Below are 24751 nucleotides of genomic sequence, written 5' to 3'. Positions count from 1 at the left end.
ACAGGCGGAATTGATCACTTAGCGATCACATGAACTAGTAAGACGAAGTGGGGCGAAGGATCAGCTAGGTGTCTACCATAGTCGCACTTGTTGATGTACGAAGGTTGCTGTGTTAGTTAGCATAGCTAGAGAGATTGATTAATAACACGCAGAATGCTGTAGAACACTTTCTAACTTTGCGGAGAGAGCGAGCAGAGTTTTACAAGGATGCGAATTACCTGTACTATATCGAGAACTTAGATAGTATACCACTACTGGAGGAAGAAAACGCGGCTCTGAAGAAGAGATTAATCAATTATGCAACGTGACCTAAGAACGTGCTCAGGCTGGAGTGGTACGACAAAGGGGACATGATCGCATAGGATAACGTATCGACGCTGCATCGTGCTACGGGAGGTAGCTACGAGGGCAAGTTCACACGCGACATGCGCAGAACGACTGTGAAAGATGACAGCCCGCAAGCTTCGGGTGTCAACTCAACTGGAAAGGTTCTTGCAACTGACACCGTCAATCTCTCGAGCCCGAACTACTTCGCAAAGTAGTGCAGTCGTCCATTCTTCATGTGCATGAGAGTCTTGTTTCATCTCCGTGGATGAATCTGCAATATAAGATATTGTCACTACAACATACGACCAGAACATTAATTGTCGTGAATATGTGTATTAGGGAATAGAAGGCCGGGTATCAGCGTATACATCTTAATATCGTACAGCGTCAAAACGAAAACCGAAGGACGCTCCAACATATGCTATGCCACAAAGGAAACAAGACAATTACAACCAAAAAAGATATCCAAAGAGTGTGCTCAAGACCGAAACCGGAGAACGGACAAAAAAATGAAGCTGGTATACACAAGAAAATGGCATCTTCACGCACGTGCGTCACCAACATCGAAATCATCACAACCCATCCATCATCCTCGTCAAGGCCAACCAATCCGCCAGCTCCTCCCCACTACTCTCCCTCTGCCCCGCAATCTCCCTCGCCCTCAGCTCTGGGCTACTCAACTTCTCATTGACCTTTTCGAGATCCAACATGCCCATTATGCTACTTCGCCTCTCACTCAGCCCGCTATCCACGCGTGCTGCAGTCGTGCGGCGCTGGATCGTAGCGGGTAGTGCGACGACGGGTCGTGGATCCATCATATTGTTGAACTCTGTGCTGAAGAAGTCGGGGCTAGCGAGGATATGAGGGGAGGGAATGGCAATGGGTCGGACGGGCGGTTCGAGGTTGTTGCTTTGTTGTTTTTTCGAGGGGGGTGGCGTGTTGATGCGGAGACGGAAGAGAGAGGCGTGTCTTGGCTTTGGTAGATTTTCGAGAGGAGGAGGTGCAGATCTGGATTTGTTGAAGAGAGACGAGGCTTTTCGAGATAGGAAAGACGGTTTTCGGACGGTAGGGAGTGGCGGTGATGTGGGCATTGGGGCTGGTAGTGTAGGTTGTTCGCGTAGCGGTTTTGCGGAAGCTTCTTCGTTGGCTTTTAGGATGCGGGCTTCTGCTTCTAGCTCTCGGCGTAACTTTGCTTTTGCTTCTTCTTCCTTCAATTGCTGCATCTTCGCTTCGTATGCTGCGATTGCAGCGGCTTGTTTTAGTTGGTCTTCTTGAGCTGCCTGCTCCTTCTCTTCCGCGGCTTTGAGCATGTCTACTATCAAGCTCTTCTCTCCCTCGGGAAGATCTTCGGCTACGCAGGAGACCGGTGTCAAATCTTTCGCGTTCTTCACGTTCGCTTTGGCGCCTTCATGCAGCAGAGAGGCAATGATCTTGTCACTTCCGCCAGCCGCTGCCGCATGCAGAGGGCTGTTCTGCTCCACGTCAAGCATGTCGATCTTAGCGCCGTGACGAAGTAATGAGTTGAGGATTTCCCAATCCCCGCGTTCGGCAGCCATGTGAAGTGGTGTTCTTCCATCCAGGTCGACGCTGTTCACCTCAGCTCCATGGAGCAAGAACTCTTGTACCACGTCGAAGCGATTCGCCTTGACTGCCGAGTGCAACGGCAACCGACCGTTGGAAAATGCGGACGCAACTGTCAATTGTGCGCCCTTCGCGAGCAACAGGCTTATCACGTCCAAAGCGATTTCAGGGTATTGTTCAAGCAGGAACGGGAGGGGATGCTGGGTCAAAACTGTACCCTGCTTCGAAGTCGATGCTGACTGTGCCGATGGTGAGCTCCGTGGTATGCACGCATTCGGATTAGCACCCGCGTTGAGAACAACACATAGAGTTTCTAGCACGTAGTCCTCTGGCATCGATGGTGTAAGTGTGATGTGCCGGAGGAGAGCCCACAGTAACGACACGCCCAAAGCCGATCTCGGTAAGTTATTAACGTCTAAGCCCATTGCAATCATGTGTTCGAGATCCTTGACAGGTAATGTGGTAGAGAAAGCCGAGACCTCCGCTACAGGGTTGCTTGGCCGTCTCCGCAGTACTCCTGCGCGCTTGGTCCACTCGTACTCTGCAAAGAGCTTCAGGATCTGCTTGTCAGCCTCAACAGTAGGCTGCAACTGGCTGGCTCCAGGTACCCAATCCTGGAAGTCGAAAGTAGCGCCATGCTTAAGTAACGCATTGACGAAGACAGGCTTGCCCATCGTCACGGCGTAGGATAGCGCGTCCTGCTTCTTGTGATCCTCGTGGTTGACGCAATTTCGACTCGCTTTTCGGTCCTGCTTCTGTACCAGGAGAGCTTCAACCACGGGCAAGCCGTCCTCTGGAAGCGCCTTGATCGCAAGAATGAGCGGCGTGGCACCGGATCTCTCGCGCGTAGTCCTGCTGACACCACGATCACAGAATGGGCCAACAATGGCAGCAATGTCTGTCCAGGTTGCTGGCGCTTTAGGTATGCTTTGAGCAATGAGGTGCAAAGGGCTCATACCATCCTCATCCCAGGAATTGATGCTCGGTGGTATCGTGAGAAGTGGTACAACGGACCATTGTTGTTTCTTCACGGCAAGAAGAAGCGGCGTGTTCTTGTCCTTGTCTCCAATGGCGGTATTTGCGCGAGCTCGGAGTAACAACTGCACGGTTTTCTCTAGGCCATTCATAGCTGCGAGATGTAGAGCTGTCTGTCCGTTGGCGTTGGTCCTGCGTATGTCGGATGCTTTGACTAAAGACTCCAGGTCTGGCTCTTTGTCCTTCTTGCTGTTCGCAGTAGCATTCAGCAAAGGCGTGAGGTCATCAGCGTCGGTTAAATTGGGGTTCGCTTTGTGCCTCAGTAGCAACTCTGTGCAGGATCTACTGTGAGTAGCAAGATGCAAAGGTGTATCGCCGTCTTGGTCTCGCGCATCGATCTCCGCACCAGCATCGATGAGCAGTTTGGCGATCTTGGTGTTGCTGAAACGTGTAGACACGGCATGATGAAGTAGTGTCTTGCCATCTGGGTACGTTACAGTAGCATCGGCGCCTTGCTCTAGCAGCGCACCCAGGATGATAGACATTGATTCCTTTTCCTGCGCCAATGGGCTTTCGAAAGTGGCTTGGAGTACAGTAAGACCCCTGCCATCACGAGCGGTAAGATCTGGGGTACGTTTGAGAAGCGCAGTAATCACTGGTGCTCCGGCGCATTCTAGTGCCACGAAGATGGGTCGGAGACCGTTTGCTGCCTCTCGATCTGGATCTGAGCCCTTCTCTAGGAACATCTCCACCAAGCTAGCGTCATTCCTCTTGATTGCTTCCACAAGAACGTTGGATTCTGCACCGCAGGCTGCGGTGAAGATGTCGGCGATGAGGTCATTGCCCATCGAGAAACGACCTTGCGTCTTCTGCACATGCTTGAGCAGCATTTCCCTCTCTTTCTCAAGTTTGTTGCGCTTGCCATGTGCGGCGTTGATAATCGCCACGGCGCCTTGGATGTTGTTGGCCTTTAGGGCAGCCTCTGCTGGCGTTTGGCTGTGGACGTTGAGTGCTTCATAACTAGCGCCATGCTTGAGCAGCGTCGTGACGGTTGCTAGCGATCCGGATTTAGATGCGGCGTAGTGAAGAGGTGTCTCGCCGGATTGATTTGTCTTGGTCTCGAGACTGGGTCCATACGGGATAAGAAGTTCGATAAGATCACTACGACCGTTCTTGACAGCCAAGTGCAATGCTGTCTCACCACTGTCTGTCATCACAGCATCGACGTTTGCACCAGCATTCAGGAGTATCCTCGCGATACTAGCATGTCCATTGGCGATAGCGATGCACAGCGGTGGTATTCCCAAGCTAGTAACATCATCTGGCGATCCGCCAGCTCGTAGAAAATGTGACAGTGCGGCTTCCCTTTGGTGGAAGACGGCATAGTATATGGGAGTCCAGTCCTTCGATGGCTCAAACGTCGCGTCGCCCTCTGGTAAACCTGCAGGCTTCCCAAACTTGCATCTCAAGATCTCAACAGACGTCTGCAATGTCGAACCCTTGCGTTTCAACGCCATCGGTCTCGTCGTATCCCTATCCAGATCCAGGTCGATATTGCGGGGAATTGGAGGCTCCATGTCGCTTGAGTACCTCGTGGAAAGACAACTGCAAGATTTGGATTTCATCATCCGCGGCCAGACATCCACACTTGATAAAGAACTACCAAGTTACCGAGCAGTAGCGACAAAAACGAATATGCAGGGTAGAGAAAAGCATTCGAGTACCTGCAGGGCAAAAGAAAGCTATCATGAGCGACAGGAGCTTGACAAGTACGCTCCCCACCATTCCCCTTCTTTTTCCAAATTAGACGAGCTGAAAGGGTCTGGCCTACCCACGAATCAAGACAATCTCGTCGCGGTTGTCGTGCCATTTCGCCTTGCTTACCGCTAGAAGCCATGGTCAGACTACCAATAACGGGTGCTTTGTCGTGCTCCAAACCTAATAGCGCCTCCACTGCAGTCCTTGAGCGGGTCGCTGATTGCCTAAATCGGATCGAACAGATCACGTACGACTCGCGTCTTCGCGGGACGGTGCGTCGAGGACGATCACCACCAAGCGCATCCCTTGCAGCGCGCTTCGTGTCAATCGCCTCGAGGAAATTCCTGGAGGCGCTGTATGTAAAGTTGTCTTTTCGCTTGGCTTTGTCGCGAGAGTCCGCCAATTGCGAAGAGCGCTACTATGTATAGAGAAGCGAGGGCGCGATGCAGGTACAGCTCTGGAAGGCTGCAAGCCAATGCAGCCTGACAGCGATTAACACGACCCGAGACGTGCCAACAAGCAAAGTCAATGAAAGCAACGGAGGATGCGAGCCTTTCGCGCTCAAAGTCCGGGAGGAGTCGAGGCCGATCCTGCTTGCGGCGTTTCGCTAGCCGACCCACGTGTTTGTGGCTTGGATTGGCTCAGGGGTAATTGCCCTCCGTCGCCTCGCTATTGCGCACCGTCGTCGCTGGCCAAGCGGACGGTGGCAATGCTACGGGTACATTGTTTCCGCAAAGACATTCTCGAGAGCGGAGGCGTATATTGAGTGGAGATTGGATGAGATGTCGGATTGCAATTGCGCTTATGCACGTGAGTTACCGGGAGACTATTGTCGCTGTGAACAACGGGAGATCGTCCGCCCGCTCCATATCACGAGGATGGAGATGCGAGGCTTTCCGAGGCTGTTACACCTAACTGTGTTGCGTTACCACGGCGTAGTCGCAAGACCCAACGTCATACTTCATGCCTTCAACACATAGCTTGAGTGCAACTCGGAAAAAGAAGCTTTATCAAAGTAGGAGCTGAGTACGCCCGATCATGTCGCAAAATGAATGTTTGATTCTTCGTTTGCTACAGCTGAGAAGATCATCTGAAAACCAAGTAAAAGAGTGTAAGAGGACGCAGAATGTGGCGTCCCAGAGCGCAGCAAGCAAAAGCAAATCAAGCCATCTTCTAGCAATCTGTACCTTCTTCCTCCTATCTGCACCATTCTCCTTTTACGGCGATTGGATCGCCTCTCCAAGGGCGCAGTTTCAAGTCCATGGACATGCGGCATCCCCGCAAATCTACACAGCCGACCACCACGTCTCAAAACTTTACACCCAACTTCCAGCCAACTTGGAGTGCGCGACTCCACACGAAGCAGAGCGATGCCACTATATAGCAAGCTGCAGTCCAGATGACCACACCCCAGTAGTGCCCACCTGTAGCCTGAATGATAGCCCCCGCGATAGGGATACCCGTGAGCGTACTGAAGCTGACAACAGTATAGCACGTAGCGTAGTATCTCCCGTACACATTCGTATCGCAGAGCTGGCCTACACAAACCGGCGTGAGGGAAATATTCGAGCCAGATGCGAAACCGAAGATGACTGCGTAAACAATAGAGAGAGCTTTTATAGCTGTCGCCTCGGCCTCAGTGGTGGGGGTGAGGAGCGATGCGGGGAGCCAGAACACCAGTGATGTAGCTGAGCAGACTGCTAGTGCAGCTATCATACTGTTAAAGCGCCCGAGCTTGTCGGCTAGGAGACCCGGCACCCAGCGACCGAGACAACTTCCTGCGTTAAAGATGGCGATGAGTTGGTATGAGAACGACGGGCCAAAGGCGCCGGTGCTGATCGCGAAGGTAGTGAGGTACGTAATCGGGATGAAGAGTGCCCATTCCATCATGAATATGCCGACGGTCAGGAGAAAGTAGCTCTTTTGACTGAAGATCCGGAAGTCTGGCCATACTGACTGTCCAGCTTTGGGTGGTAGGCGAGAGCGGATGAGGAAGCAGGCGCCGACGCAGCAGAAAAGCGTAATGAAGCCAATGATGCGAGTCGCCCACGGGAAGCCCACATTCGGTAGCAGTTTCTCCAAAGCCAACGGGAATATCACTCCGCCCAGCGATCCTCCAGCAGCAGCAATACCCGTTGCGTTGCCGCGCTTCTGCAGGAAGAAGTGGCTGACTGCTGCAAAAGCGGGCGTGAAGATCAAGGATGTACCGAGACCACCGAGCACGCCAAAGACGAGAAAGAAATGCCAGTACAATGTGCACAAGCCGAGCAGGAAGTTGGACAGGCAGATCAGGATGCTACCTGCCAGCACCAGGAGTCGCGGACCATGGGCATCGAAGATGGGTCCAATTTGTAGTCCGCAGAAGAACGACAGGAAGACGTACATGCTGAAGATCCATGAGACGGTCGACTCGGAGTAATCCGCAAGATAGTGCTCGGCAATGTAGGCATGGTAGATGCCGACCGTGTTCATCATGCCCAGCGAGGCGACGAGACCAAGGAACGATCCCAGAACGACAGACCAGGCACCTAGGCCGCCTTCAGGATAGGTTACTTGGTCATTGGCGATAGAGGTTGATCGAGATTCCTCATCATGAGGTCGGTGAGCTTTCTCATCTCCAGTTGCAGTGTTGCTTGGGCGATTCGCCTTGAAGCTGGCCGATGCCGGGGCATCGGCGTTGTGAGTTTGGGCACTTTGGCATGGCGAAAGTGTGTCCGATGGTGGAATAGTAAATTCGGCGTGAGGGTAAGTGTTGACTCTAGTCAGATTGCAGTGTGGGTTAATTGATCCTGGCGTGCTGCCTTTTGGTTCGCTGCTCATACGACCTGTTGTGTTCGTATTGGGGAAGAGGATGAATATGTGTAACAATGCGCGTGCTGCGCGGAAAGCAGTCGTTCAGATTTGGAAAGTGTCGCAAAACTCCTACACAGTCCCCAAAAGCGTTCTCGCGGCCCTGTTATACCTCCCAATCGATGACGCGCGCGGAAATTCAGTCGCAGTTTGTGGTTCCCCGAGCGGTTTGGTGTTGCATAGTCGAGCTCCCCGAGCGGTATAAGTACATTGAAGGCCCATAGAGGGGTAAAGAGCCATGACCAATAGACCCACTGTGCCGCTTCGGCTACCACTCGCAATGCGGTATCGCCCGCTGCCGACGAAGGGTTTTCCACACACACCTTTTCCGACGCGGTGTATGATTCGCCCTAGATGCCGAAAACCAAGACATTGTGTGATATTGGCGGTGAGATCAACGGCAGGGCGTGGACAGTATGAACTCCGAACATAGCAACTGTCGGAATTTGACACAGAGCTCAGCGTCGTCGGCGTCGGGGAACTTCTTGTGGGGGTCTCCGATCTGCTCAATGATGTCGACAACTTTATTCCCTAACCATATATGCTGTAGAAGCTCTTGAGCCATAGGCGCGATCTTTTCGGCGTCATTTGTGGCTTCGAGGATGGACAACCAGATCTGCGCGGGCGAGGGCGTGGGTGTGAGTGTGGTAGCGTTGCTAAGCATGGAATCATAACGGCTATGGTCGCTGTCTTGCTTGGTGTAGGGTGCAGCAGGCATTTTGCTGACCTCGTGGAAAGGCAGTCTATTGTGGTTCGTGTTCAGTTGCAGCATCTCCAGCAGCAACCTTTTCTCGTTTGTATCTTGTGCGCACGCGCGAAGGATATCGCAGCTGTCATTCGAGGCGCATGCTTGGATGGCCTTGTATAACAGTAGCCAACTACCGCGGAACCTCCAGCGGTCTTGGTGTGATACATCGCGGTTGCGAGACGCATACGTAGCTCTGAGTCTGCCTTCCAAGAGTTCGTAGAGGGTATTGTTGCACTTTTCGCTGTTGGTCTCTGGTTCGTCGTCTAAAACGTCTCCTTGCGGTCTGGAGTATGCAGTGGCTTCACTGACATTGATCGGCGATGGATTCTTGTAGTGAAGACTTTTCGGCTCCGAGGTGTCTTTGGCGGCCTCGCCAGGCTTGGACTTGAGCTTCAGTCTCGTGGTGAGCTTCATTCGGAAGACTCGTAAGTCGCGACGGAGGAGCTTAGCTGTCCAGCCAAGGTCGTATGAGACCGGAAGAAGCATCATGATGAGAATTGTGGTGGTTGAAAGAATGAGCTACCTGTACATCAGCATGATCGTGGGACGGAGGTCTGGTTCAGGGTACACTCACCAACATCCACATGTGTCCGAACCGAGCACTGACAGATATGCGTACGGAGGTGGAGATCTCTGTGCGACTAGGGATTGCAAAACACGTATAGAGCAATAATGTGGTTAAAGGTATACGTTGGAGCGGCAGTCATATGTGATGTGATCAAGGTCAGGGAAAAATGATGGTGAAGGTTGTTCCCATGTGAGTTGAAGCTCGTGCAATCGGCGCGTCACATCAAGGCAACTGCATTGTAAACAGATACGCAGCAGGCGCGCCTTTCACTTCGACACGCTTCCACGAGAAGCTGATTGCACATACAACCGATACGACAGCGTCGACGTGCAATTGCAAAACGCTTCACATACCGACAATACATGACTGAAGGCGCCATCAGACGTCGCATCACTATACTTACACCGTCCACTCCACGACCTCCCCCAATCTCCAATCCACATCCTCCATCCAAGCCCCAACACTCCACGACCCTAAATTCCTCGGCCACCACTCTTTTCCACCCTCTTCAACCACCTCCTCGTTTTTCTTCTCATGAACCTCAACCCAACACCCCCTCGCTCTCGGCGTAATCGCCGCGATATCAAACGCCCGCCACTTCTCCGTGCCCACCAGCACGGCACCTTCTTTCTTCGGATCTAAATCATACTCGTCCACCTCTGCTCCCCCTAGAACCTCGCTAAGCGCCCTCTCATACCCTGGTGCAGCAGGCAATGGCGGCTGCGCGGCCGCCATGCTAAGCGGAAGATACTTTGTGTTTAGCGGAATGGGTGGAACCCACGTCCACGGCTTGAGCGTACAAGCAAAGAATGGGGCGCCGCCATCCCCATCTTCAGTGCCTGGGGGGAAGACTTGCACGGTGAGGCTGGAGGGGGGCGAGGCACCAGGTGGCGTGGGTGGCGAAGAGAAGGAGAAGCGAGCGAGGTGTTTGGGTATATTCCAGTTTAGGCGGCCATTATAGGTTGTTGTGCGTTGGGAGACGTAGATGCGGGATATGCGTTGGGCTTTCTTAGGGATCTTGATATGCAAGTGCGATGAGGTAGTACTAGTGGGCTGCGGGACGATGAAGTTTCCGGGGACGAGGAGAAGTTCGTCATAGGGACCTGGATTCAGGTTAGAGGGATGGCTCTGAGAGTTCCGGTCTCGTGCAGTGTCTAGGCAAGACACTCTTCACGCCATTCTCTTTTCACTTCTAAAGCGTGCCGTAAAATCAATCGAACAGTCTCCTCGTCCTGGTAACTCGCTTTCTTCGCACTCCTTCTCTTGTGCTCTTTACCGATATCACTGACGTCACTGCTCTTCTGGATGGGAAAGAGACATTTCACGTACCTACAGGCGTCTCCCTATACCTATACCAAGGACATCAGCATATGCGCAACGCATGCAAGCCATCTCACTTCCTTTTCTTCTCCTGCTCCTACATAACCCGCCCGCTTCCGGCATCAACTTACCTAACGACCATCACACTCCCCAAGCCCTCCTTGAACGTTCCCTTCTCCTCGCCATTCCACCCTCCAGCCTCGCCTTCCAACTCATCATGCACATTTTCGGGCAACTCCTTCAGCGTCATGAAGAGCATGTACACCTCAGCCGTAAGTTTCCATGGTGCGAGCGCACGCTTGACAGGGTGATGAGCCGGTTCTTCAGACACGGACGTCGACATTGTCATGGGGCAGGAGATATATGTAAGAAGAATGAGATCACAAGAGACGAAATACTACCACTGTGATCGAGGGAACGACAAACGATGACGGCTGTGTTGGCGCAGTAATGATTAGATTGATACTGTCCAGGGTTCACACGTAAGAGCACATCACCCCTCCAGCCGCGGCTTCTCGTTACATTGCCGCGCCGCACCCTCCTCTTTCCAGCCAACGAGGAGACCTGCCCAGCTTAGATAGTATTATCTAAGCGGGACGATGCATCGATCCTACCGATCATCATCTCCAAGCAACAAGTGCGTCTGCTGTTGAGAATGTGAATGATACCTGCAGGAAGAGGAGCTGCGAAGAGAGCTGTGGATGTGGTATTGTCAAGATTCCGCACCAGCGGGTGCGGAGGGACGCGCGACAGTTTGAGCGCCAAGTAGCGCCTGCCCGCGTTCTACGACAACACGACAACGCGACATTCATCTGTGGACATATCAGGTGGTTGACTTGATTATATCCTCCATCAGCATTGAAGAGAGTCATGTCAAAACGCGCATTGTCGTAGCCTCCCAACATGCACTGAGCTGTCATTGCGAGACCGACGAATCCAGAGTTCACTCCGCAGCATGACAACGCAAATCGACTTCACTGCTACATTCCCATGTCACCATTTCCGAAATATACACTTTAAATCATCGAATAGGCATCCCTCTTTGCCCCTTCTCCAACCAGAACCCTCGCTCCTTGCTCCTACGCGCCGCGGTCCATCATTTCTGCAAGCGCAAGAGAACCAAGGAAGATACTCCGATCACACGTACCTCCCGTCTCCCACTACATGTATCATAATGACGCTTATTTCTTCGGACATGCACCCCTTCAGGTACAGGAATGGCAGTGACGCCCAAGCATGAAAAACATCGTGACCATCAACTAAGAAACCACACTCGGAACCGTCGCCCTATTCAGTACAGCACGCCCGTTCACACTACTGGTACCGAGCTACCCAGCATTTGCGCGCGGGAACCGTGCTTCAGCGCAGGGTCCCTCTTTACGCCGCAAATCCTGTAACAAAGGGATTCCCTTGCATGCCAGCAAGCCACACCCACGAGGTATCAAAGCCAAGTTCTGTCACGAGCCACTAGCCTGATGTTTTGCCACACACACACACACACATACACACGCACATAGCAGCGGTCGATGCGACGTCCAGGTAGCTGTCTATTGTCAAGTGTGCACGTGGTGAATGAGATGACTCGAGACGCCACCGTCGAGCCGGCGGCCAAATGCCAAGAGAACGCTTTGTTCCCGCCACAAGCCGCGCGCTCAGAGGACATCAGCCGAATGCGCGTCATGCAAGCGGACTGCTCTATGTGGGCAAGCCCTGGTCGCAAAGCCCGATCGAGCATTGACCCTTTTTTTTTCTCTCTCTTCGCACGTATGGGCTTGGCTTCAGCTGCAGAGCCGCATGACCTAGGTTTCTTGCTCTCTCAATTCGCCCGCCCGCCGCCGCCGCCGTAGTTAGCCGGGAGGGTTAGGACGGCGCGGCGTGATTGGATAGAATGGATTGAGGAGCTAGGAGGCCAATAGATGGACGGTTTGCTGTCAACTACTGGGGGTGGCAATAGAGTGCATAAAAATAATCTTGTGTCATGATTCAACGGAGCGGGTTGAGTTCGGTAGAGGACAAAGGCAAAGCAAGTGGAAAAAGGGAAAAAAGGGTCTGGACAAGGTGCGATTATCATATAGCGATCGTCGCAGAGCCGCAATACCGGCGATGTGGAAACGTACATCGACGAATGAATCAGTTGAAGTCGTCCTTTGGATGTGTGGGGGGGGATGCTTGCAAACCCTATAGATTCTCGAGTCACCCGGACGTTATACTACACAACTAGACAGTCCAATATACCCATGTCCACCTGCAATGCGGTACAGCGTGAACAGAGCACACGACACCTTACCATATGCAATCACAACTGCATCGCTCCTGCGGGTTCTATTGTATATTTTAATCTCCGCTCCGTCCTGCACCAATCCCGCGTATAAGACAATCATCATCATAACAAAACACACTTATAAAATTGCAATCCCGCGATACCTAGCCCCAGTGACTACTTTGCCCGTGTAAAAGCGGGTCTGGATGAGTTTCTATTACCCCCAGATAATTCCCTTTTGAGGTTCCTTCTCCACTTTCAACGTATATACTAAGCAAACCGGGGCGGCAACTAGACAATTGAAAGGTGTTCTTAGGTTCTTCTATGCCGCCGAGAGGATCCTAGCGAACAAGTAGCCCGGCACATCAGTAGCGGTGTGCAAGTTCAAGCAAGGAAGGTGCGAGTGGAGATTAGTCGATGCGAGAGAGACACATGCAAGACATTTTGGTTCGCATTAGAGTGTTGGACGCTGGGAGTAGCGCTGGGCATACATGCATGTGATTTCGGTGCATGCGCACGGGCGGAGAGGAGGAGAGAGAGAAACATGGGAGCTAAAGGTTCAGTTAGTGGCAAGGGTCTACGCCACACGCAACACTATGACTTGTCTTCGTCCTACTTTGACTTGAGCCAGCAAGTAAGCAATACATGTATCAGATGTCTTTTCCTACAATATGATCACGACGACAATTGGATGTGATCATGATTAGTGCAAACAAGAGGCAGATGGTAAAGTAGTAACGTGTGTAGAGTGTGGTATTATGAAGCCCCCATCGTCTCTCAATCTGAAATGAAAAGACTCGTCAGGACAGCCGCCATGGTCTAATCAACTATTTACGCGAGTAGACGACCAGGTAACAGAAAAAGAAAGACGCCGTCGTTGTATAAACGCATTTTGAAGACTTTTGTTGTTTGCTCTACTATGAGAGGACGAGAACGCCATTGGAAAAGAAAGAGACCCAAGTCTATTCGACAATTCAAGAGGGGGATATTCCGCGTTAAAAACACAATAGAAGAGAGATGGCCAACCAAAAAAACACCTCTTTATGCACATCGATTTCGTCATACCAAGCGTCGTTGTTGCTGCTGTGACGCTGCCGCCGTATCAAAACGGGAGATGTACGTCTTCAAGAGAGGTGTACGAAGGAAGCGAAAAACGTAGTGGAGCTCTTTATCCAAGAAATCGAGCCTAGCCTATTTGGTGGTAGAAGATACTGTATTGAATCTTCAAATCCAAAGTGTAACGCCAGGTAGATGCAGGAAACAAGAGACGGTAGAACCAGTCATGACTTTTTTTGTCTGTCGTCCATGGAAAATCAAACATTGATGGGGCAAAAGCTGCAATCGTCGTCGTCGCGAGTTTGGAAGATTTGGGTATTGAAGAAGGGTACAAGTGTGGCGAGACGCGTCGAGAAACGTTCTCGAAGAAGGTAAGTGGTTTAAAACATGGAGGGGTCAATGCCACCCATTCCAGCACCTGCGACGTTTGCGTTCTGTAGATTTTGGAGATTGGAAGTAAGGCCAAGCTTCTGCATCGCTAGCTCGGGATTGCAGTGAGGGGCGTGTGAGCGGTGGTATTTGAGACCGTTGAGGTTCTTGTATCGCTTGCCACATACTTCGCAACGGTAAGGTTTCTCCTTCTCCATGCCGACGGTGCCGGGGTACGGGATGGATGTCAGGGGATCGACAATCGAGAAGGTACCGTCGTCGTTCTCCTTGAGTTGCTGGTTCTGGTGACCATGCTGCTTGTGGTACTTGAGACCGTTTTGGTTCTTGTATGCCTTCTCACAGCCAATGACTGGGCATCGGAATGGCTTGACCTCTTCTGGGAAGGGGAACTGGGGTATGCTCGCGCCGTTGATGAGCTGTTGCTCTCGTAACCTCCTGGCCATCTCGCTCTGGTCGTTTCCGCTAAGCTGGTAGTTCTTGAGCGCTGCTTGTAGCTGAGCCTGGTTCAGACCGCCACCTTGCTTGCTGAAGAGACGCTTGCCGGGCTGATCGATGGTGCCGTTGTTGTCAAATGCGCCCATGCCAAAGTTGCCGTTGCCGTTGCCAAAGTTCATGCCCATGTTCATGTTCATGTCCATGCCCATCATTGGGTTGAAACCACCAAAGTCCATGTCGAGCTCGGCGGGAGTGCCCGGATGTGACGATTCAGGCGAAGTCAGGTTGTGATTTTGCATAGGCATGGTGCCCATTGTGGGCGTGTTGACCGACGAAACGGTGGGGTTATTTTGGAGGTTGAATTGCTGTGTGGCGGATGGCGTGGTAGGAGTGGATGTGCGCATGCCTTGGTGGTTTTGCATGTTGTTGGCGAGGTTGACGTTGACGTTGAGCTGTGGCTGTTGATTTTGGTTCTGGTTGAACTGGTTCTGGACTGGGAATTGCTGCATGTTCTGCTGCTCCTCGATGGGACCGAGGTTGTTGAAGTCGATGTCGTCCATCTCCATGTCATCCAGTGTGTCCATGTCCTGCACAGTCGACAGGTTGGAGCGACTGACGGAGCCGATGCGCTGACGTGGCGCGCCGATGGAGCCTGACCGCGACTGGAAGCCATTCTGCGTGTTGTAGGCATCGCCCTGTGTCTGGCTTGGCGCAATCGAGCTGGTAGGGGCGCCTGACGTGTTTGTGAAGCCGTTCTGAGGCTGCTGCTGTTGTTGCGGGCGGGCAGCGGGTGCGTTGGCGTGCGTCTCCTCAAAATGCTGGAGGAGATCGTGCAGCGAGGCGAGGGTGAGGCCGCAGCAGGTGAAGTCCTTCATGAAGGCGGCTTCCATCTTGGGGAGGTATGAAGACGAGTGGAAGGAAGGCGAGCCCTGGACGAAAGGCGCGGGTGAGGTGCCCATCATGATGCTGGTGCAAGAGTCAGTTTTGGATTTGGTGTCGGGTATTTTAAAGTGGATACTTACTCGTCGCGGATCCAGGACCCGACCGAGTGGCCGCCCCAGCTCATGCCGCCTGCGAAGCTGCCCATGTTTGTGCTCTCGCGGCGGCCGCGGTCCTTCATGGTGATGGGGCGGGCGCCGCTGTTGCCGTAGAAGGAGGAGCCGAGCATGCTGATGGAGGGGTGGCGCTCGCTCATGCTCGGGCGCTGGCCATTGGTGAAGTCGAAGTTGTTTGGGTTCAGCAGGCCGGGCGTGGTGGACATGTTGTCGGGCTGGGCCTCGGCCTGCTGTCGCAGGGCCGACGTCAGGTTGGACGTCTGGTTTTGGGGCGAGTTGGAGCCATAGCGCGGGGGCGTCTGGATGTCGATGGGCGAGGCGGTAGCCATGTCGGCGAAGCCACTGTGCAGTTGCGGCTCCTCGGGGAAGAGGGGGAAGCTGCAGTCGCCCGCGTCTTCGAAAAGGACGTCCTCGCTGGGCTGGTGGCTGGCCACAAGCTCTTGGGGCTTGCGGTGCCAGAGGTTGGAGAGGCCGGCACTCGGGTCCTTCTTACCACGGCCAAAATGCGGCGACGATGGCTGTTCGACAGGAGTGCTGATGGGGGTGCTCGCTGCCGTGGATTCACGCGGCGAGTGGGAGAGAGGTGGCGGCTGCTCGTAGGAATCCAGCTTCGCGGTGGGCGAAGGTGTGTAGAGATGTGGCAGTGGGGAAATAATGCTAGTGGAACGGCGACTCGTTAGGCGCAGTTTCAGATGACTGTGCGTGGGCTTGGGTGTGGCGTATGGTGTATAGTGGCTGGCAGTAGCAGTGGCTTGTTACTTCTTCTTCTACTCAGCAAGAATACGTCGCTGAAATAGGTCGGGGATAGTTGTCTGGAATTATGCAACAAGTCGTGCCGGGGCGTGGGAAACTATATGCGTGTCGGTGGGAGCCAGAGCGGTGACGAGCGACGAGCGGCCGACCTCGAGATCCCTGCCGATGGGTGGGTGGATACGGCCAATTGCGGGCAGGCGCTACTGTGCCTGTATGCGTCGCTCCTGGCAAGATGCAAGTCTGACGAAGGGCGATCCGTGATTGTGCGATGCGAGTGACGAGGGCGGCAGCGTCATGATATAACCGCGGAAATTATCGCGAATCGCCTGCTTGCTCCAATCCATCGCCAGGCACAACAACATCTCGATGCCATCCTGAATAAGCATCAAAATGCCCACGCCTCGCGAGCAACGGCACTGCCGGCCGAGGCAACTTCTGGTGAGCACTGCGCACGGCCACATGGTTTCTGGTACGCGCCCCTACTAGAGCCGGAGCATGGAGACATCTCCAAGCGTCTACTGTCACGCCGTCGCCTCTGCAAGCCACCCTGGCCCGTAGCATCACCAACATATCTCACCTTCTAGAAGCCCGCCGCTGATGGAAAGTACCGTGGCCTTGTCCTTGCACGTGGCGCAGACAACCGCTGTACTATGGAAGCTGGGTAGCCAACCATGCGACATCCGAGTATTCACCGACACTCTACACTTGCCGGAATCTCACCACCAATACCAAATAAACGTATACATTCAACTCTCTATCCCAACTATATACGCGAACCGCCGCTGACGCCCATGCACCCTCTTCTGCAATCTGCAACTCACTAACATGGCTCTGCTCCGCTGTGAACTCAAAAGGGTCTTGGTCTGCACCACACCCAACATGCTTCATCCCTACCCGCTGTGCTAGCCACCACCAGCCCGTCTTCGAACATCCCCAGCGCTGAACATGGTCGTTTCGAACCGTCAGCCAGTCTCTCGGCCAGGTCGGCAGAATGCGTCGCCCTTGGCCGGACTGCTCTCGGCTGTTTGACTGTCTTGGGCTCTCTTACACAAGCAATCAACTAACCAGCCGCCGCTGCTATTAGCCTGCGCTACATGCGGTACGTACTCTGAAGATGTTGGGACGACGACATGCGTCGCGTATCGATGTTCTGTAGCCTACACATCGGTTGCGGTCTCTAGCGCCAGAGTCCAAAGCCATCGCAGAGATATTCGGCAGGTCTTGAACTTACTTTTTTACCCCATGGTCTACATGGTTCACATTTCTGGGGTAACAATCTGTCGCTTGCCAACGTGCGTCAGTCGTCGTTGCATGCTTGACTGCCACTCTCCAGCTCCAGTACCGACGACCCGAAATGTCGTGCTCGTCCACCAACCAGGACAAAACTACAAGATAGCCAGCCCCCACGGCCGCCTCACAAGCTTCATTTGCACAATGTACACCTCCTGGTGATCTCAGTTGCATATTCGAAACATGCAGCCTGTCCCCGTGACGATGCATCCGAGCGCCGGAGTCTTCTCATACCGTCCTCTAAGTAAGTCTGCCCTACACAAGTCCAGCCATCCTTGCAAACGTCACGCCCAGTTCGCTTCACGTCTTGAGCGCTCGTTTCATTGGACCCTGCAGCAGCTCATTCTCCCACGTCGTGCTGAATTGGGGATCCCGCCCTACACGCAGTCCCATTCCATCCCACTTGCGTGTGTCACGTTAGACACCTCATCACCGCCCCCGTCAAACACTTACGAAAGCACCTCAAACATGTCGTTGATGGATTACGACAACTCCGAGAGTGTTTTGAACCAGTACACGCTACCACTCGTCATGTCCGCGGGCTGACTGCGCTCCTCGGGCATGGCGGGACTTGTTGGGGCGGCTCTCCCGCTGTCGCTTCGCTTGTTTACCAACGCCGCCAAGTAACACATGCGGAAGGCCCAACCGGTGCAACTTCCGACTTGCGAGCCAGAGTATGGCTGCGTGTGCGACGTCACTCACCTGCTCACCCATCGCCAGATAGCTTGGGGTCCAGCTCGTCTCAGCTCTCCATGCCAACCACCAATCCAATCTCTCACCACGCACGGTACCTCGAGCTGAATCGTCGTCGCTTCCGACGCTCAGCGCAGCGTTTCTTGGTCCATCTCTTGCAGCAAGTGTGGCGAGACAAGGCATCGTCAGATTCACCAACCCCCAATATCGCATCAGGACTCCAACTCCAATCCCGGCTAGCATGCTTCACCGCCAACTGCCGCCAGAGGTGACGTACCCGGTATAACAGTATCTATTATCCAGTAGCGCACGACAGTGCATCGACACCTAGGCTGCTTCAAGAACATGCACATTGCATCTTCCGATCTTATCAATGTAGAGTCCGGAATACAGCCTGTCCTCTTCCGCCGGTCCACGGTACCATGGGAAGCATAGGGACAATTCGCAACTACATACACTCCAAGACGAGATTTACTGTCATGCCGATTGCGGCAGCGGGGTTAAAAGCAATTCTGATACTGGAGCACTGGGCAGACCGACACGGACAACAAGCTTTCTGTACCGACTTCTCAGCTGGCTTCAACAAAGAGGCGATCATGAGGCCAACTCATCGCATGTCCAAACGATGCCGCTACCGGGTCGTGAACCAACGCCGCCAGCCACAGCACTACGTGGTCGAAACGGCCCTTTCTCATGTTCACATCTGCGCGTCATTCCTTTTGGCGTCAGGCACGTCTACCTCCAGGGACGAATCACGAATCACGACCACGTACCACCACTACTAACGTCAGTAGCCTGATGTTCCTCGCTTAAACAGCCAGGTCTCGCAATGATTAATCACGTCCATCGGCAAGGCGACGTCAAGGACTCATGGCAAATCATTTATCCCAGCAAGCAGTCACAGTTTTCCAAAATTGTCCGAAACACCATCGCTTGTGGCGCCTCAAAATGCTCCTTGAATCCACTCTGCATCGTCGAAATCGCCCTACTCGCATTTACCCACTCTCCACTTCGAGCTTCATGCATGTGCATTTCAAGCTTCAACGCTAGGATCTCTAGCGCGGGCTCGGTCCTTTTCCAAGTCACGTTATCGGGCCACTAAATGTCGACGCAGGACCATCGGCAACTGCCCTGAGATCATAACTTCATCTTCGTTGATGTGCAACATGGATAGATGGCGGGATACCGATTCCAGACTTTCCGCCTATGAGTGCTCGACGAAGGATTGATGGACCAGACGCTGAAATGATGATGCGTTCCTCGGTGGAATAGCAGGTGTCTTTCGGCCCTATATCCATGGACGACACGAGCGCAAGTCAGCCCTGTGACGTCAACCAGGTGATGTTGAATCGTCCTCTCCTTGCCTATCCGTGGAACGCCAAACATGTGCGAACTCTCCAGCCCAGCTTACCGAACGACCATTTCAGAGGCGCGATGCGATCGAGAACGATAAAGCACCTTGTCTAGTCAGATCTACACTGTACTAACTCCCTAGCCTCAACCCGCATTTCGGGATAATACATCCAGAGTGTGATGTGCGAAACCGCACGTCACCCACCTGCGCACTCGCGGCGTGGCATATGTCATCCCGCCAAATACCCTGGTGCGTTGTGACGAAAGATATGATGGAGAATCAGCCCATAGTCTCGTTGCCGCTTCCGGAACCGCATATCACTCTACGCATCTCAGCCCCGATGGATCGACCTTCCCTAACGGTTTGTTCTGACATGAACACGACGATCGATTAGGCCAGACACAGTAGGTCTGGCAACGTTATCCGATGGGATGGAGGTTTATGAACAGCATACTGTATGGACCTAGTATAGATTCGGTATGTATCTAGCTGCGTCATGACATCAAGTGATCGACGTTATCGCTTGGACTGAGTAATGCTCGTCTATGACAGTACTCTACTTCCCATCTCTTCATCTTTCCACTTCCCCTTAATAGATACGGAGTATGTCCGATTCGATGAGGCACGGATGTATACTCGCGGCGTTCGACTGCCTCACCCTGCGACATCGACAAAGCCCAACCTACACGTTAGCTAATGTGTATCTATACAATCGGAAAAGACAACACTACGACTACAGAGCATGCTGCGTGTGTATGTACAGCAGCGCTGGAGAAATTCTACAAAGACACAGTCTTAGGAACGTCATCTGAAAACATCACGGCGGTTTTACTATATACCCGTTTTCCACAAACTCCCCATTCTCTAGTCAATGTTTGATCTTGGCTGTCTTGTAGCGCCATCTTTTCTTATCGTAGCTGCTGTTCATTCTTCGATGTAAACGTTGGTAAGATATTTATCTGGAGAAGAAGATGATGCACACTATAGGACGCGGTTACGAGTCGCGATGACTCCGATACAGCATTTCTCCAGCCCAATGCCAACCATAAGACACCACATTATCGTTAGAACAGGGGCGATCAACCGAATAGTTGTCTTTACATCGAAATCTACCTCCAGCTGAAAGATCAGGAAACCAAAGTTCCTCCAGATACGTCATTCTTCCAGAGATCACTTTTGTCTTTCCTCCCTTATCAGTTTACCACATACTATTAACTCCCTTGCTACTCTCATCGATCCACACCACCGCTTTTAAACAACTTGCTTCATGTTCTTCATCAGCATACGTCCTGAAAACGTTCTCCGCCCCTTTTGTTAATTCTCAGCAACCTCTTCTTCTCCTTCCCCATACCCTGGCCAATCCACCACCCCTTCAACATCGGAAAAGTTCACAAAGCCGCCGTCCCTCCACACATCACCGTGGATCTTCCGACCAGTATCTTCATTGTCTCGGAAAGCTGGGTTCTGCGTACTGTCACTACTGCTACGCGCACGACCCCAGCGACAATATGCCCAGCCGTGGGTTAGGATACGCGCGCGTATACCCATGTTTCGATACTCGCTCTTTTCGAAAACCGGGTTCTCGTTACTGCCAGTTTTATTCTTCTCCCAGCCTCCTCGCCTATACGCAGTGATGCCCTCCATACACGCAATTTGTACTAGAGGGACATCGCCGCCTGTTCGACGTTTCTCGGTTTCACTTAATGTGTTTCTTCTGACTGTTTCTCGTTGTAAGTCCTCTTGCGTCGGTCTGAAGGAGGAAGGGGAAGAGGAGAGGGAAGACAAACAAGACAGCGATGTACGCATATTACTCAACCGCATGGCGCGTTCGTTAAAACACTCCATCGAAGAGGAAACGTACATATCTTCTTTGAGAAGCGGGACGTGGTGGTAGATTGTGTGAGGGGAGAGAGACATATGTAGACTCAGAAGACCGGCGCTGACGACGAGAGTCTGGAGGTGCGGGAAGAGTATTGATAGCGTTGGTGTATCATCTGGAGTAACGAGGGCCAGGAGGGGCGAGAGATGCGTATACAGCGCGCCAACGATGATATTGACGTGGGCGTTAAAATTGGCTGGCAAGGTAATCGGCGTCGGTAAGTACGATCGGATCACAGCTGCGTACTTGATCTTACGATCAAATCCTGTTGCGGTACACTGTTAGCGAATCCCTAGTCTGCCTTTCCCCCTCCCTCCTTCCTATCGCTCCTTTGCTCGGAATTCATCTACTCACCATCAGAATCCCGCATATCCTTCTCAACCTCCCTCACTCGCTGCACGCCTTCCTCTGTGCCCCCGAAAAATCCATGCTGCAGAACTTGCTCCGAAACCACGTTACCAATAAGTCCGCACACAAGCGCCTGCATCTTCTCCCTGTTCAAAAACAAATCATGCCACCCGGATACCCCACCAGGTCCACCGGACGCTATACAAGCAATCACCCTCGCCGTCTCCGGACTCAGCCCCGAATAGAAACGTTCATCTAACACCATCTCCACCCTATCATCCTCATTGTTATTGGCGCCGTCGCCGTCTTCAAGAGGGGATGAAGCGTGCGCGCCACGCCGCTGCTGCTCCTGTGGGAAAAAGGTCTTGGCGAAATCTTCGATCCTGTGCATGAGCGCCCAGATGGTGTCGCGCAGCTCTGTGTCGCGGAAAGCGTAGGCTGGTTCGTTGGGGAGCTGGGCAAGAATGAGCTGGGGGTTGCGTTGGAGTTGGCGAGCGTGAAGGTTAGGATCTGTAGACCATTTTTGAGATGGGGATAGAGTGGGCCAGGCGGTTGGGTGGGATATGCGGTTACTGGCCAGCTTGGAGGTATTGTTGGTGCTACTACTGGTGGGTTCTTGGTGGACGGGGGAGAAGTGGCGTTGAGGCGTTGCGGGTGAGCTGTGGTAGTGCTGTTTAGTAATCGTCCAGTCGTTTTTCACGTCTTTGTTCAGCTCCTGCTGCATTGTTGACACTTGTTCGCTCGAGCTCTCATCTCCATCTTCCACGCATGTGAGACCTGTGGTTGCACTTGGGGTTCTGGTAACAGGTGCATGATCCATTTGCATCCTCGGTCTAGCAGTCGTTACTCTTGTGGTCTTTTCTCTTTGTACCTGCATATATCCTTCCGCCTGAGCCTGTGCCAAAATCGCGTTGTTCTTCGCTCTTGTTTGCGCTATAGTTGCGAGCTTCTTCCTTTTGACCTCACTGTCAGGCTTCGTGGCCAATAGCCTTTCAGTCTTGTCTAGTGTGTCATTCGGTGTACGTGCAGCATCGAGCGCAATGCTTCCCACGCTGCCCGGTTTGGGATGGGGTACAGATGGAACGGCGTGGGTATGTCTGTGGACAGATCTGGAAGTGGCGGTGGGGCGGACGTGGCGTAGTTGTTCCTGGAGTAGTTGTTCTTGCGCCTGATTTCTCTCTTCTTCTTCTTCTTCTTCTTCTTCTTCTTCTTCTTCTTCTTCTTCTTCTTCTTCTTCTTCTTCTTCTTCTTCTTCTTCTTCTTCTTCTTCTTCTTCTTCATTCTCTCTTTTATGTTCTTCTTCCCTGTCGTCTTCGTCAGAAACAGTCGTCATCTCACCAGTACCGTAAACAGCGCGCTGGTACTCGGTTGGATCATATGAAGATCGACTCCTTTTCCTTGTGGACTTGATAGTAAACACTTCTTCATAGTCGCGTTTCTTTGCTGAAGAGGGTTTGGCTAGTGCTATCTTCGCAGGCGAACTGAAAAGGCCAACGACGTTTTTGAGGACGTTCATTCTGGTTGTTGAATCGGCGGCAATGCTGGCGTCGGGTGGAATTGGCGATATGAAATATGAGTTGAGAAGGGTTTCTAGATGCGGGAGAGATTGATTGAGCAGTTTCTTCGGCTACTAACTCTTGTATGTGCATCGTAGCGGCTTTGTCTTTGTAGACCTGTGGCCGCATGCGGCAGTCTGTGAGAGCGCGCCGCCGGATGAGGTTTGCTCTTGTTTCTACAGGACAACAAAGACTGCAAGGCTTGTATTGCCTGAAGACGAAGACATCATGACTGCAATAGGAAGAAATATCAGAACCTCACTTTTACCTTTGCACGGCGATATCTTGATTGTTACTTAGTAACTTAAGTAAACAAAATTCAAACAATAAATGATAGGCACTTATCAATAAGATCTATATTCCCAAATGAGTATATATACAGCTGCATACAGTAAAGCCAAGTAAGTGTTTGGGAACACACTTCTACTGCGATACAATACAGTGTAACTCAATAGCGTTGTGTCTGCGTATTATCACCAGCACATCCATCATATCAATAAATAAGATCTATATACTCAAGAGATTCTTCTCTTTTGTCTATCTCTCTGATAGCTTCTATAGGCGTCGTGTCTTAGCTAGAGATTCTTGTTACGTGGCCGTGTCGTATAGCTACGCAGCTGGTGCGATCCGTCAGCTATCCTAGCCTTCTTTCGCTAACGAAGCCTCTGATTGTAAAAATGTAGCTTACAGTGTTTGTACAGGTGCTCCATCGCGTCGGTCGCGTAGCATCGTACGAGAGTCCTTAAAAGCCCGACTAACTACTCTTATAGCCTTGATCTTGTTTCTATTAAGGGAGGAGACAGTAAGCTACGCATGGGCTTTAGAGGAATACAAAAGAGGTTGTTGGGGTTCAGGCATGATTACTTTGAGCTTGAAAGGTGTGCGAAGCTGGTGGGATGGGCGGCTCGCTTGTAAAACACGATGACTTCTTCAGGACGTTCCGTTTGGCTGTCTCTATCAGATGCTGACACATTAACGCCACCTACAGGAAGGTGTCGTTTGCATTTGACATCAAGTGCTAGAATACCGCGTCCTGTGTTGGCTTGTCGTACTTCCTCCGTTGGACCAATAGGGAGACACTTGACCCATAATTTCTAACCAGGAAGCGATGCGCGTCCTGCAGCCCAGTCGCTTCCATTAGGCAGCCATTTAATCAAGAGCAAGCTGAGCTGATGCAAATGGCAGTACCCAACCTTCCAGGTTCATCCATGATCCGCACTACAGAGCCATGGAGGTCAAATATCAAGCTATAGGCAATAGCGACCTCCGACTTCTGATTCCTGTCTCTATCGAGTCAAACCGTCTTTCCTTCAGCATGAGCCCCTTTGCTCAAAAGTCAGCACCTCGCTACACTGCGGTCTCATATACTTGGGACAATGAAACTACATCGGAGCACATATTTATTAATGGCCAACCTTTCCCCGTCCGACTCAATCTTTGGTCATGTCTGCACTATCTATCCCAAGACAAAACGTCAGGCTGGACACATCTCTGGGTGGACGCAATTTGTATCGACCAAAAGAATAACGAAGAACGTACCGCGCAAGTTCGGCGC

At 52.3% G+C, this 24751-nt stretch overlaps 5 protein-coding genes across 5 annotated transcripts; 1 reads left to right on the top strand and 4 right to left on the bottom strand.

Annotated features, from left to right (window-relative positions):
• Positions 1-899: 899 nt before the first annotated feature.
• On the bottom strand, positions 900-4460 carry GT037_010816 (uncharacterized protein; the record flags this gene model as incomplete). Its single annotated transcript, XM_038935863.1, has 1 exon — positions 900-4460. One exon carries the CDS (start codon positions 4458-4460, stop codon positions 900-902), a length of 3561 nt encoding a protein of 1186 aa, XP_038781417.1.
• A 1489-nt stretch (positions 4461-5949) lies between these two features.
• GT037_010815 (mfs monocarboxylate transporter) lies at positions 5950-10476 on the bottom strand (the record flags this gene model as incomplete). The annotated part of the gene is made up of 6 exons (XM_038935862.1): positions 5950-7517; positions 7921-8758; positions 8814-8880; positions 9211-9910; positions 10137-10156; positions 10259-10476. 6 exons carry the CDS (start codon positions 10474-10476, stop codon positions 5950-5952), a joined length of 3411 nt encoding a protein of 1136 aa, XP_038781416.1.
• Positions 10477-13823: 3347 nt separating this feature from the next.
• On the bottom strand, positions 13824-18080 carry GT037_010814 (c2h2 transcription factor; the record flags this gene model as incomplete). The annotated part of the gene is made up of 3 exons (XM_038935861.1): positions 13824-15234; positions 15291-15980; positions 17890-18080. 3 exons carry the CDS (start codon positions 18078-18080, stop codon positions 13824-13826), a joined length of 2292 nt encoding a protein of 763 aa, XP_038781415.1.
• A 1559-nt stretch (positions 18081-19639) lies between these two features.
• Positions 19640-19807, top strand: GT037_010813 (uncharacterized protein; the record flags this gene model as incomplete). The annotated part of the gene is made up of 1 exon (XM_038935860.1): positions 19640-19807. The coding sequence occupies one exon, from the start codon at positions 19640-19642 to the stop codon at positions 19805-19807; it is 168 nt and encodes a 55-aa protein (XP_038781414.1).
• Positions 19808-20727: 920 nt separating this feature from the next.
• Positions 20728-23156, bottom strand: GT037_010812 (uncharacterized protein; the record flags this gene model as incomplete). The annotated part of the gene is made up of 4 exons (XM_038935859.1): positions 20728-21557; positions 21647-22613; positions 22664-22944; positions 22979-23156. 4 exons carry the CDS (start codon positions 23154-23156, stop codon positions 20728-20730), a joined length of 2256 nt encoding a protein of 751 aa, XP_038781413.1.
• Positions 23157-24751: the final 1595 nt, after the last annotated feature.

Source organism: Alternaria burnsii, assembly GCF_013036055.1.
Source record: "Alternaria burnsii strain CBS107.38 chromosome Unknown 751, whole genome shotgun sequence".
NCBI lineage: Eukaryota > Fungi > Ascomycota > Dothideomycetes > Pleosporales > Pleosporaceae > Alternaria > Alternaria burnsii.
Note: the sequence above shows the minus strand (reverse complement) of the source record. Positions and strands in the feature narration are given on the sequence as shown.